At 39.1% G+C, this 15,354-nt stretch overlaps 1 protein-coding gene across 1 annotated transcript in view; it reads right to left on the reverse strand.

Moving 5' to 3' along the window:
* The window catches only part of ELP3 (elongator acetyltransferase complex subunit 3), a 106,735-nt gene that overhangs the window by 71,891 nt on the left and 19,490 nt on the right, over positions 1–15,354 (reverse strand). The window contains exons 6-7 of the mRNA XM_082402849.1: positions 15,155–15,223; positions 12,651–12,805 (exon numbers count right to left, since the gene is read on the reverse strand). Coding sequence (XP_082258975.1) covers positions 12,651–12,805; positions 15,155–15,223 — 224 coding nt within the window. The remainder of the gene's footprint in view (positions 1–12,650; positions 12,806–15,154; positions 15,224–15,354) is intronic.

The following is a 15,354-nucleotide window of genomic DNA, read 5'->3' on the forward strand; positions in this document are numbered from 1 at the left end:
GGTGATCACAAAGCACCGAGCTGATCTCCCTGTGCTATGCAGCTGCTTCCTACTAGCTATTTTACATTTGGTAGTGTATATATGTCAATGCTACTCTTTCACTTCATCCCAGCTTACCCTTCCCCCTCCCCGTGTCCTCCAGTTCATTCTCTACGTCTGCATCTTTATTCCTGTCCTACCCCTAGGTTCATCAGAACCCATTTTTTTTTTTTAGATTCCATATATATGTGTTAGCATACAACATTTGTTTTTCTCTTTCTGACTTACTTCACTCTGTATGACAGACTCTAGGTCCATCCACCTCACTACAAATAACTCAATTTCATTTTTTTGTATAGCTGAGTAATATTCCATTGTATATACGTGCCACATCTTCTTTATCCATTCATCTGTCGATGGACACTTAGGTTGCTTCCATATCCTGGCTATTGTAAATAGAGCTGCAATGAACATTGTGGTACATAACTCTTTTTGAATTACGGTTTTCTCAGGGTATATGCCCAGTAGTGGGACTGCTGGGTCATATGGTAGTTCTATTTCTAGTTTTTTAAGGAACCTCCATACTGTTTTCCATAGTGGCTGTATCAATTTACATTCCCACCAACAGTGCAAGAGGGTTCCCTTTTCTCCACACCCTCTCCAGCATTTATTGTTTGTAGATTTTTTGATGATGGCCATTCTAACTAGTGTGAGATGATACCTCATTGTAGTTTTGATTTGCATTTCTCTAATGATTAATGATGTTGAGCATTCTTTCATGTCTTTGTTGGCAATCTGTACATCTTCTTTGGAGAAATGTCTATTTAGGTCTTCTGCCCATTTTTGGATTGGGTTGCTTGTTTTTTTTGATATTGAGCTGCATGAGCTGCTTGTATATTTTGCAGATGAATCCTTTGTCAGTTGCTTCATTTGCAAATATTTTCTTCCATTCTGAGGGTTGTCTTTTCATCTTGTTTATGGTTACCTTTGCTGTGCAAAAGCATTTAAGTTTCATTAGGTCCCATGTGTTTATTTTTGCTTTTATTTCCATTCCTCTAGGAGGTGGGTCAAAAAGGATCTTGCTGTGATTTATGTCAAAGTGTTCTCTATGTTTTCCTCTAAGAGTTTTACAGTGTCTGGCTTTACATTTAGGTCTTTAATCCAGTTTGAGTTTATTTTTGTGTATGGTGTTAGGGAGTGTTCTAATTTCATTCTTTTACATGTAGCTGTCCAGTTTTCCCAGCACCACTTATTGAACAGGCTGTCTTTTCTCCATTGTATATTCTTGCCTCCTTTGTCAAAGATACAGTGACCATACGTGCGTGGGTTTATCTCTGGGCTTTCTATCCTGTTCCATTGATCTATATTTCTGTTTTTGTGCCAGTACCATACTGTCTTTTTTTTTTAACATCTTTTTTGGAGTATAATTGCTTTACAATGTTGTGTTAGTTTCTGCTGTATAACAAAGTGAATCAGCCATATGTATACATATATCCCCATATCCCCTCCCTCTTGCATCTCCCTCCAACCCATACTGTCTTGATTACTGTAGCTTTGTAGTATAGTCTGAAGTCAGGGAGCCTGATTCCTCCAGCTCTGTTTTTCTTTCTCAAGATTGCTTTTGCTGTTCGGGGTCTTTTGTGTTTCCATACAAACAGTAAAATTTTTTGTTCTAGCTCTGTGAAAAATGCCATTGGTAGCTTGACAGGGATTGCACTGAATCTGTAGATTGCTTTGGGTAGTACAGTCATTTTCACAATGTTGATTCTTCCAATCCAGGAACATGGTATATCTCTCCATCTGTCTGTATCGTCTTTAATTTCTTTCATCAGTGTCTTATAGTTGTCTGCAAACAGGTGTTTTGTCTCCTTAGGAAGATTTATTCCTAGGTATTTTATTCTTTTTGTTGCAATGGTAAATGGGATTGTTTCTTTAATTTCTCTTACAGATTTTTCATCGTTAGTGTATAGGAATGCAAGAGATTTCTGTGCATTAATTTTGTATCCTGCTACTTTACCAAATTCACTGATTAGCTCTAGTAGTTTTCTGGTAGCATCTTTAGGATTCTCTATGTATAGTATCATGTCATCTGTAAACAGTGACAGTTTTACATCTTCTTTTCCGATTTGGATTCCTTTTATTTCTTTTTCTTCTCTGATTGCTGTGGCTAAAACTTCCAAAACTATGTTGAATAATAGCAGTGATAGTGGGCAACCTTGTCTTGTTCCTGATCTCTGAGGAAATGGTTTCAGTTTTTCACCATTGAGAACTATGTTGGCTGTGGGTTTGTCATATATGGCCTTTATTATGTTGAGGTAGGTTCCCTCTATGCCCGCTTTCTAGAGAGTGTTTATCATAAATAATTTTATCATTGAATTTTGTCGAAAGCTTTTTCTGCATCTATTGAGATGATCATATGGTTTTTATCCTTCAGTTTGTTAATATGGATATCACACTTTATAATAGAAATTGACAAGCATAAACTTTATATAGAAAGGCAAAGAACCTAAAATATCCAAAGCAATCTTGAAAAACAATGACAGAGTTAGAAGACTTATACTACTTCAAGGTATACTATAAAACTACAATAATCAGGACTGTGGTACTGGCATAAAGACAAAAACACATCAACGGAACAGAAGTGAGTACAGTCCCAAATTTATATAGCCAATTGATTTTTTTAAAAATTAATTTATTTTATTTTATTTATTTTTGGCTGCACAGGGTCTTTGTTGCTGCGTGTGGGTTTTCTCTAGTTGCAGTGAGCGGGGACTACTCTTCGTTGCAGTGCTCTGGCCTCTCATTGCGGTGGCTTCTCTCGTTGCGGAGTATGGGCTCCAGGCGCACGGGCTTCAGTAGCTGTGGCTTGCAAGCTCTAGAGCACAGGCTCAGTAGTTGTGGTGCATGGGCTTAGTTGCTCCACGGCAGGTGGGATCTTCTGGGACCAGGGCTTGAACCCATGTCCCTGCACTGGCAGGCGGATTCTTAACCACTGCGCCACCAGGGAAGCCCTAGCCAATTGATTTTTGACAAAGGTGCCAATACAATCTATATAGGAAAGGGAAGTTTTAAAACAAGTAATGTTGAAACAATAAGGTATGTATATGGAAAAAAAGAAACCTTGACTCTTACCTCACACTATACATAAAATATTAAATCAAGATGGATCATAAGCCTACGTATGAAAGCTAAAACTATAACTAGAAGAGAACACAGGAAAATATCTTTTTGCCTTGTGAGTAGGCAAAGGTTTGTGAGAGATAATATGAAAAGCAGTAATTATGAAAGAAAAAATTGCTAAATTAGACTTTACCAAAACAAAATACTCTGCTCAAATATATTAACATAATGAACAGTCAAGCCACAGACTGGGTTTTCATATTTGTAAAATATAGATCTAACAAAGGACTAGAATCCAGGATGTATAATACCCCAATAAAAAATGGGCAAAAGATTTTAACACACACTTCACAAAGGAAATATATATAGAAAGCATAAGCACATAATAAAGTGCTCAACATCATTAGTCATCAGAAAAATGCAAATTAAAACCACAGTTAAACCCACAACACACCCACTAGAATGGCTAAACTTACAAAGACTGACAACACCTTATGCTGGTGGGATGTGGAACAAATGAACACTCATACATTACTGGTAGGAGTAAAAATGGTACAACCACTTTGGGAAAATGTCTGGCAGTTTTAAAACTAAACATATGATGTAGCAATTCCACTTCCAGTTATTACCCAAGAGAAATAAATACATATACTCACAAAAAGACTTATATAAGTATGTTCACTGAAGTTTTATCATAATAGCTACAAACTGGAAACAGCCCAGCTATCCAACAACAGAATGGATAAACAAACTGTGCTCTATGCATACAACGGAATCCTACCCAGCACTAAAACGGTAATGGCTACTGAAATACCCAACATGGATGAATCTCTAAATATAACGCTCGGTGAAAGATGCCTTACACTAAAGAGTATATGCTATATGGTTCCATTCATATGATGTTTTAGAACAGGCAAAACTAATCTATGAAAGGGAAAAAATGAGAAGACTGGCTGCTTCTGGGAGGTGCAGGTGAGGATTTACGGGGAGGAGACAGGAGGAAACTTTCTGGGATGATGGTAATGTTCTATATCTTAGTATGCTTTTGTTGCACAGGTATATGCATTTGTTAGAACTCATCGAAGAGTACCCATAAGACCTGTGCATTTCACAGTATGTAAATTTACTTGAAAAGAAAATATTACAAACAGTGAACTAGCTAATGATGTGCAAATGCATGTATTTGGGGAGAAGTGTACCGAAGTCTGCAGCCTGCTTTGAAATGCGTTAAAATAAATAAATAAATAAAATAAATAAATAAAAAGAAGGAGTGATGGATGGACAGAGGAATGGCTAGTTGGATAAGTATGTGATAAAGCAAACACTGTAGAACCTAGGTGACAGGTATGTGATGTTCACTGGAAATTTGTTTGTTTCAAATAAAATGTTGGAAGAAAAACAACTAATATCACCTCTTTTTATGATGACTAAGATTGTATCCTAGGTTGGGCTGCCAATGTTAAGGATCCTGGTCACCATCTATGAAAATCTGATTACCAAAGAAGTAAAAGTGATCAACCATATAAAGTGAGGGGCGGGGATGGGGAGGGTATTAGAGCCAAAGCCCAGACATCCAGGAGGTTCTGAGGCCTGCCAGAAATAAGGCCAGGGCAGCAAGGCAGGAGACTGCCACTTTCAGGCCTTCTTAGGTTGCTTTGCTTTCTTCATTCCTCTGCAAGTCTATGAAATTATCTTCCAGACCTGGGACCCAGCATTACCTAGCACTCTAGCTTTTCCAAGACAGAGAAGGACATAGTTGGAGGATTTAAAGTCATTGATGGAGGGGGAAAAAAAGAGGAAGCAACAGAACTGAATTAAAAATTCCACAGGGAGAAGGTATGACTCACCTACTTCTTGGTGGGTAACTACCCTTTTAAATTGCATCTTGTGAAAACAGCCAAGGAGCATTAAAAATTGAATGCAAAACTGCTTCTGAGCAAGGCTGATTAAAAAAGAATCAAACTATTTTAAAAGGTTGTTTTGAGATATTTGGCAACATTTGCATTCTGGTGAACGGGTGACTCAGATCCCACTGCCGGTCCTTTTCACCTCCAGAGCTATGATTTTTAGAGGATGATAGTCACCAGTAACTGATGCTCTCTGGAGATTACTGCGGTCTCAGTCTAGCTGATAGTAATGAGTGATTATCACTTTGCTTGATTTAATGAGCCTTCACAGAAATCATACCTGCTTTGTCCTTGACCTCTCTGCTCACTCAGCTTTCCAATGTTTCCATCTGCAAGGATATAACATACTGCTTGTTACTAACCTGCCATAAATAACAACCAAGTTCACCTTGTTAGGGCTTTTCCTTACCCTAACTCTTAATCTTTTAAGAAGAAAGCAAAACTTTAACCAGATGACACACACGATAGCAAAGCAGAGACACACTTGAGCTGATAGTAGAACTTGAACAAATTCTTTGTTCGAACAAATTCGAACAAAGACTTTTAACCTTAAACACGGTTGACTCATCTGTCACAATACAATAACTTTTAACTTAATTTAAAATTAATCTTAAAATAAAACCCCACCTAGGGACTTCCCTGGTGGCGCAGTGGTTAAGAATCCACCTGCCAATGCAGGGACACGGGTTTGAGCCCTGGTCCAGGAAGATCCACCTGCCGCAGAGCAACTAAGCCCGTGTGTCACAACTACTGAGCCTGCACTCTAGAGCCTGTGAGCCACAACTACTGAGTCCACATGCCACAACTACCAAAGCCTGCACGCCTAGAGCCCTTGCTCTGCAACGAGAAAAGCCACCGCAATGAGAAGCCCGCGCACCGCAACAAAGAGCAGCTCCCGCTCGCCGCAACTAGAGAAAGCCTGTGCACAGCAACGAAGGCCCAACGCAGCCAAAAATAAATAAAATAAATAAATTTATTAAAAACAACAACAACAACAAAAAACACCCCACCTATGCCAAGCTTGTCAAAGTCAGTATTACATCTGTGTAGTTGTACTAGTATCAACTACTAGTAAAATAAACATGAAATTCATCACCTTACCTCTGAGAGAGGTGGGTCACGCTGGGTAACCCAAACCGTTTTCATGAATACCCTCTGTGCAAGAGGACTGAGAGAACAGCAAGGTAAATATCTCATCCAAAAATTTTGAAGAAAACATTATGTTCAAAACACAGTATCTCTGGGCTGCTCTACATTTTGCAAAGATGTCAACATTTGAAAATAGTTTTCTATGTCTCTATAATACAAACCAGACAACTATTTCTTCAAGTTATACAAAGCTTCCCTGAAAAACAAATACCAACTCTATTATAGGGAATTGGCAGTAAAAATTTACCTCAACAAAGCAAACAAGATACCACAAACTGGCTTTTTCCAGATAATCTCATAGAAGTATAGAGACCAGGAGTAAAAAAGCAAAACATGTCGAATGTGGGTTGGCAGGATTCAGTGTAGCATTTATGGATGGTTTCATGGCTCCCAGACTGTACTTTTATTACTTCCCGAGAGCCATTCATGATATTTGTTGCAATGAAGGCTCAAATCCCATAAAAATTTTTATCCGAAAGTAAAGTGTTTGTTGCCCCCTTGAGGTAAATTCAAGAACAGAAACAAAACAACGCCGGCTCTGCCTAGTCCATTAGAGAAAAAGGTTTGCTTCTCCAAAGGGCTTTTTCTACACACATACCGTAATCGCAAGTTATAATAAAACTATTTTCACCTGGAAAAAAAAAAAGGCAATTTACAAACACCACTAGACACTGCACCATTTCTGCAAAAATAAAGATAAAACTTCACACAAAGAATATAGCAAATATTTTAAAGTTTCAGTTGATGAGATGTCAGACTAACTGCATCCTAAAAATTCATTATGCAGATCTTCAGTTGGCCTAGCTCACATGACCCGGGGGACCCAAACTGTAGACTGAAAAGCTTTGCAGCAAACTTTCATGGGGGTGGGGAGGGGCGGGACAAGTCCAAGATATTTATGGCTCAAATCCACATACTGTGCAAGGTCTGCAACATGAGAACAGCTGCACTGAGAAAAAAATATATAATACATAAGCATGGGTAGGAAAATATGATGGTCTGAATAGATTATCCTGTGAGGGAATTCTTAGAGTTCAATGGATTTTAGTCAGTAATCCTCTGAGGTACTGCTGCCATCCTAATATCATGGGGCTTTGAACAAATTAAGGTTGTTTTTCTTCCTCCAACTGCATTTTATTCTAAGCTATCATCTGATTTTCAGTATTATTAGGAAGAATGCGATGGATTTACATCATTACTCCTCTAAAGATTGAAAGACTTCAGCGTTTTACTCAGCATGACTCATATTCATGAATGATCAAGGTTCTGAATGAGCAGTAAAATATGGTACCATCTCATCCTGCTACTAAAGGCCCTGCAGGATGGAGAGATCCCCTGGGCCAGCTGTTGCTCTAAGTCCAGATTCATGGACATAGAATTAACCTGTCGCATCCTCTACTGGCCATCACACAAAGTAGCTGCTCACACATGCTCTCCCAGCTGCTGAACTCTCTACCCAGGCCCCTCAAACTACCCTTAAGATTTATTTAAACTTATGAAAAAGTCTCTCTACTCTTTTCATTTTTACCAACCCAAAGGAGAGCAAAAGAAGTTAAGGGGCTAGGAGAAGTAGGGCGAGCACAAAAAGAGGGCCCTGTCCCCAATTCCAAGAGGAAGCCCTACCTAGGTCATTAGCTGTCAATATCTGACCAACAGATGGATCATTCAAAATTCATTCACAAGTTTGCTTGTGGCTACTACGTGCCAAAAACCGCTTTAATTACAGGGTAATGAAAGTTTCCTCACTTGTAACACAGGGATAAGTTAAATACTTCAAGACTTCTTACAAGAAGTGAGTAAGTCAATACTTGTCACAGCGCTCAGCACACTGTACACTGTAAACGTCCTCCTCTACCCCCACGCCTCACGTCCCTTTCTCCTCAGTGCTAACCATTGCCTATGGTGATCACCATTCTACCACCTCTTCTATGCATTTATACTCACACAGGCACGTATACAAAAATGATGGGCTCACATTGTAAGAATTGCTCTAAAAATTGCGTTTTCATGTAGCATACCTTGGAAATCTGAAACTCTCCCATAAGGTGACCCTATACATTTGCATGGCTATAAATACCATCTATGAGCTGATAATCCCCAATTTTATATTGCCAGCCCAGACATCTCTTATATAGCCTACGGACATCCGCACCTGAATGTATTCTAGGCATTTCAAACTTAATGCAGCCAAAGTAAAACTCTTGATTTTCTCCCACAAACCTGTTCTTCCTTCTGTCTTTTCCATCTCAGTATGCGACACAACTCTCAATCATTTCCTACAACCAAAACCTGGGTGTCATCCTTGATTCGTTCCTCTTTCTCACCGTGGACCTGATCCAAAGTCTGTCAGTTTCCACACAAAAATACAGCTAATCCATCTATTCTTTTCTGTCATTACTGCCACCACCCTCATCTGAGCTGGGGTGGATACAACACTCTTCCACCTGGTTTCCCACGTCATTCCTGCACCCACTAGCCACACAATAACCAGGATGAGCTTCTCACAAACCCGAACACGTCACTCTCCTGCTTGAAACCATTCATCTACTTCCTACTGCTGACTCGAAAGCTTTTAAGTTCTCAAAAGCATGTGTAATCAGGCCCACACCTAACTTTTCAATCTCCCTTCATGACATATGCCCCCCTTTTCACTGGAATCTAGATACCCTGGCCTCCTCTCTGTTCCTGGAACACCTCAAGTTCTTCCTCATGTCATTGCCTCTTCTTTTTTCTGTGCTTGGCCTGACTCCCTCCGTATACTTCAGATCTCAGTTTAAACGTCACCACTTCATGTGCAGAATCAGCCCAGGTATCCTCCATCACAGCCGTCTATATCCATCACAGCACTTACTGTTTGTTATTTGTTAAACCAGTAGAATGTAAGCACCATGAGGGCAAGGACAACATCCATCTTGTTCACCATGTTGTTCCCAGTGCCCAAGGCAGTGCATGGCCCCTAGTGGGCCTTTAATTAACGTTCAGTAAATAAGAGAGAATAGTACACAGTAACTTAGCCAGGTGTTCCTGAAATTTCTGAAAATAAAAACTATTCTAAGACTTTTACTTCTTAAATCATTGAACTATACATGAAACCTTAGTATTCTTCTCGCTAAAAATGGAGATATGAGGTATCAAAAGAAAGCATAATTGTCTTCTGTTCTGTCAACTAGAATTTGAAATAAATGATCCCATCCATAAACAAATTATTTAATAGTTATTAAACAGTAATTAAAACAGTAGTTATTAAATAATAGTCACTTGTTTTATTTATGGTTGAGTAATATTCCATTGTATATATGTGTCACATCGTCTTTATCCATTCATCTGTCAATGGACACTTAGGTTGCTTCCACGTCCTGGCTATTGTAAATAGAGCTGCAATGAACATTTTGGTACATGACTCTTTTTGAATTATGGTTTTCTCAGGGTATATGCCCAGTAGTGGGACTGCTGGGTCATATGGTAGTTCTATTTCTAGTTTTTTAAGGAACCTCCATAGTGGCTGTATCAATTTACATTCCCACCAACAGTGCAAGAGGGTTCCCTTTTCTCCACACCCTCTCTAGCATTTATTGTTTGTAGATTTTCTGATGATGGCCATTCTAACCAGTGTGAGGTGATACCTCATTGTAGTTTTGATTTACATTTCTCTAATGATTAGTGACGTTGAGCATCCTTTCGTGTGTTTGTTGGCAATCTGTATATCTTCTTTGGAGAAAGGTCTATTTAGGTCTTCTGCCCATTTTTGGATTGGGTTGCTTGTTTTTTTTGATATTGAGCTGCACGAGCTGCTTGTATATTTTGCAGATGAATCCTTTGTCAGTTGCTTCATTTGCAAATATTTTCTTCCATTCTGAGGGTTGTCTTTTCATCTTGTTTATGGTTACCTTTGCTGTGCAAAAGCATTTAAGTTTCATTAGGTCCCATGTGTTTATTTTTGCTTTTATTTCCATTCCTCTAGGAGGTGGGTCAAAAAGGATCTTGCTGTGATTTATGTCAAAGTGTTCTCTATGTTTTCCTCTAAGAGTTTTACAGTGTCTGGCTTTACATTTAGGTCTTTAATCCAGTTTGAGTTTATTTTTGTGTATGGTGTTAGGGAGTGTTCTAATTTCATTCTTTTACATGTAGCTGTCCAGTTTTCCCAGCACCACTTATTGAACAGGCTGTCTTTTCTCCATTGTATATTCTTGCCACCTTTATCAAAGATAAGGTGACCATATGTGCGTGGGTTTATCTCTGGGCTTTCTATCCTGTTCCACTGATCTATATTTGTTTTTGTGCCAGTACCATACTGTCTTGATTACTGTAGCTTTGTAGTACGGTCTGAAGTCAGGTAGCCTGATTCCTCCAGCTCTGTTTTTCTTTCTCAAGATTGCTTTGGCTATTCGGGGTCTTTTGTGTTTCCATACAAATTGTAAAATTTTTTGTTCTAGTTCTGTGAAAAATGCCTTTGGTAGCTTGACAGGGGAACACTGAATCTGTAGATTGCTTTGGGTAGTAGAGTCATTTTCACAATGTTGATTCTTCCAATCCAAGAACACGGTATATCTCTCCATCTGTTTGTATCATCTTTAATTTCTTTCATCAGTGTCTCATAGTTTTCTGCAAACAGGTGTTTTGTCTCCTTAGGAAGGTTTATTCCTAGATATGTTATTCTTTTTGTTGCAATGGTAAATGGGAGTGTTTTCTTATTTGTAGTGAGGTGGATGGGTCTAGAGTCTGTCATACAGAGTGAAGTAAGTCAGAAAGAGAAAAACAAATACCGTATACTAACACATATATAGGGAATCATAAAAAAAAAAAAAAAAAGGTTCTGACGAACTTAGGGGCAGGACAGGAATAAAGATGCAGACGTAGAGAATGGACTTGAGGACACAGGGAGGGGAAGTTGGTAAGCTGGGACGAAGTGAGAGAGTGGCATGGACATATATACACTACCAAATGTAAAATAGATAGCTAGTGGGAAGCAGCTGTATCACGCAGGGAGATCAGCTCCGTGCTTTGTGACCACCTAGAGGGGTGGGATAGGGAGGGTGGGAGGAAGACACAAGAGGGAGGGGATATGGGGATATATGTATACATATAGCTGATTCACTTAGTTATACAGCAGAAACTAACACAACATTGTAAAACAATTATACTCCGATAAATATGTTTTAAAAAAAAAAGTCACTTGTTTTGTTGATTATATAGCAGCTAAATGTCTCAGATTAAGAGTACTCCCAGTGCTCTTTTGGGTGGGCTCACCTAGTCCAATCAAAGCTACCCCTGCAGTTTAGACCAGCCTAAGGCCGAAAAGATCTGCACAGTGGTTTTTTTGTTTTTGTTTTTAAATAAATTTATTTACTTATTTATTTATTTTTGGCTGCATTGGGTCTTTGTTGCTGCACGTGGGCTTTCTCTAGTTGCGGCGAGCAGGGGCTACTATTCGTTGCGGTGCGTGGGCTTCTCATTGCGGTGGCTTCTCTTGTTGCAGAGCATAGGCTCTAGGCGCGCGGGCTTCAGTTGTTGTGGCACATGGGCTCAGTAGTTGTGGCTCGCGGGCTCTAGAGCGCAGGCTCAGTAGTTGTGGCACACGGACTTGGTTGCTCCGTGGCATGTGGGATCTTCCCGGACCAGGGCTTGAACCCGTGTACCCTGCATTGGCAGGCAGATTCTTTTTTTTTTTTTATTTTTTTTTATTTATTTATATTTATTTTTGGCTGTGTTGGGTCCTCGCCTCTGCGCGAGGGCCCTCTCCAGCCGCGGCGAGCGGGGGCCACTCTTCATCACGGTGTGCGGGCCTCTCACCGTCGCGGCCTCCCTTGCTGCGGAGCACAAGCTCCAGACGCGCAGGCTCAGCAGCTGTGGCCCACGGGCCCAGCCGCTCCGCGGCACGTGGGATCCCCCCAGACCAGGGCCCGAACCCGTGTCCCCCGCGCTGGCAGGCAGACCCTCAACCACTGCGCCACCAGGGAAGCCCGGCAGGCAGATTCTTAACCACTGCACCACCAGGGAAATCCCTTGGTTTTGGTTTTTTTTTGTTGTTGTTCTTTATTTATTTTTCCTTTTTTTTAAGTTTCTTTTTATTCTTTTACATAGTGATTTTGTGAAAATACTAATAACCAATGGACCATCCTCACTTTTTAAAAACATAATCCCTTTTCCCACAAAACAGAAGCAACTACAAGGACCAGGACTGCATGAGATGATAGATGTTAACTAAACTTACTGTGGTCATCATTTCATGATATATGTGACATCAAATCATTATGCTGCACACCCTAACTTATACAGTGCTCTATGTCCGTTGTATCTCAAGAAAATTGGGAAAAAATGTATTTAACCTTACAACCCATAAAAGGTATGCAGATAAAAAGAATGACATCCTCTCCCCTCCCACCCCAAAAGAACTAGGAATACAGACATAGAGCAAAAAGAATTCTCACAGACTGCTGCTAGGAGGATAAACCGACATCCAATGTTGGTGAATATGATAAAATAAGGATTTCTTACTTGACTGCTTCGTAAATATTGTTGGAGGTATGTCCTGATAAGGCATCATGTAAATTTCGAATAAAATAATCTCTGTATTCTTCTGGAAGGGCCATAAATGTTCCACCCATCACAATAAATTCCACTTTATCCACACTGTGGCCAAGTTGTTTTAACTGAAAGACATAAATTCATCAGCATTAGAAAGACACAGTCAACTACCCTAAGAGGGTTATTGCAAATTTCTAATTTTACTTTGCAGTGTTCTCATCAGTATAGTTTAAAAATGAGACGCAAACATGTTAAGCAAATTCTATGGACTAAAAAAAATAGACGCCAGGGTCTGAAAAGAAAATTATTGCTCAAATAAGGAGGACAAGAATTAAAAATAATAAACAAGAAGTCTGATGTCAACTTACAGAGTTAAGTGAAAATTTAATAATACAAAGAATATAAATTAGAAAGCAGCAAAGCAAATAACACAATATGTAATAGAATAAACAAAAATTTATTGATTACATATTTTATGCCAGACTTTGTGGTCAGCATTGGGGACGAAGAAGACTATATGCAACATAATCAGGACTTGATGCAAGTGAAAGAAAGAGAACACTAGATTAGAAAGAAACATTAAGAAAGCAGTTTTAAATTAAAAGTTTTGAATTAATTATGAAGTTTCTGGGTACAGGTAGCACCTTAAGCCTGGTTTCAGGGGTGGGGGGAAGGACAATAAAAGTCTGAAATATGACATCTCTTCTATTTGGGAAGAGAATGGTATAGATCTTTCAGTTTTTCAACTACAATAAGGCAAGATTCTAATTTTTAGAAACAGGTATTTAAATGTCTTGCCATATCTTAGGCCTGAGAAAAACTAGGTCAAGTAGACTACAAATTATGAACTCTAATGTATTATGTAAAGAGGATGTCCACACTTAATATGAGCAAAAAGTTACCTTGTTTTATACTTGTTTCTGAAAATGGCAAATAACTTATACATACATACATAAATCCTTACAGATACATAAGCATATGGGCATGCACGTGCACACACATGCAAATATATATCTGTAAGTACGTATACATAGCTATCAACAGTAAAAGAATACTCTATAACTATGGTTTGTTTACCAGGAATACACAACAAAATCTTCCTGGTAGCTTTTTCAAAATATCTTGCCTGGACCCTAAACCAGACTTAATCAGAACTTCAGCAGTGAAATCTGGCATGTGTTTTGGAAAAGTTACTCAGGTGATTCTAGTGCATTTACAGTTAGGAAAAGAATCACTACTCTCTGGTAGTTTCTAAAATCTTTCAAAACCCATGCTCCTTTTTGGTAAATATAAACATTTCGAACTCTACTGAAACACTTCAAGTGAGTTAAATATCATGGCTAAGGGAATTCCCTGGTGGTCCAGCCAGTGGTTAGGGCTCCGTGCTTCCACTGCAAGGGGCATGGGTTCCAAAAAAAAAAAAATTATGGCTAAAAAAGAAACTGAAGCAATGGTCAGTTTAGCAACTATGTCGGCTCCCTGCAGGTGGGGTCCTCTCCTACAGCTGGCGGTCCTGATCCATATATGCTTGGTGACAGTGATGTGAAAATTAGAAGTGGCTGGTATCCACTCGTAGTAACAGTTAAGCGCAGAAGCCACTTACTGACTGTGGTATGTGCTACTTTCCATGTGAGATTTTCTAGTTGTCCTGCTAGATGTAAGTATAAAAACTGTGGACAGTGCTTGTTGCATTGTTTGAAATTGGACAAGTTTAAAATAAAATTGTGAAAAAGAAAATCTGTGTTAATGTTCAGAGTTCTTGAACAGAGCAAGGCCATCTAACAGTACTCGTTTTTAATCAGTTATATTGAGGTATACATTTTTTTTTTTTTGGGCCTTGCCACGCAGTTTGCAGGATCTCAGTTTCCCGACTAGGGATTGAACCCAGGCCACGGCAGTGAAAGCCCAGAATCCTAACCACTAGGCCACCAGGGAACTCCCGGGGTATAATTTATATATAATAAAATCCATTAACTTTAACTGTACAATTAAATGAGTTTTGACAAATGTTTAGGGTTGTGTAACCACTACCACCACCACCACCATTATACAGAACAATTCCACGGCTCCCAAGAGCCCCTCATCCCCCTGTACAGTCAATTCCCCATTCACACCCTAGCAAACCAGTCACAATACTTCTCACTTGGCTTATGGAAGCTAAAATTCAATCCACCCACCTACTGTCTAAGACATATCCACATTCTGTAAATTTCACACCATAAATAACTTTCTACAAATTGAAAGAACTTTAGAGACTATAAAATCCTTACGGAAAATAATACAGTCTTTAAAGGAAGTAGTGTTTTTGACCTTGCTAGGTATTGCAAAATAGTCCCTCTCCCTCAGATGGATATTAAAAACTTACAAAGGGGAGAAATATTCTTTCAGTTATTTCTGGTTCAACTCAAATCAAGCAATAATACCTTCTAACCAAGTATAAAGATCTAATGTAAAAATGCTTCTTAAAACCTTACCTGTTCTATTCGGTGTCTTGTCTGTAGATAAGGGTCATACCTAGCACGGATAGCTCGCATGGAGGTTGGCTAAGAAAAAAGAAAAGTATCCTGTTATGCCCACACTGAATTAAGAATAAAAAGTAGTTTCAAAAGGGTATTAAAAATAAAGTTCTCTTGGGCTCCTTTCTTCCTCTCTCAGTCTTGTCAGAGTTCAAAAT

The sequence above is a fragment of the Balaenoptera borealis genome (assembly GCF_965194805.1).
Source record: "Balaenoptera borealis genome assembly, chromosome: 8".
Taxonomy (NCBI): Eukaryota; Metazoa; Chordata; class Mammalia; order Artiodactyla; family Balaenopteridae; genus Balaenoptera; species Balaenoptera borealis.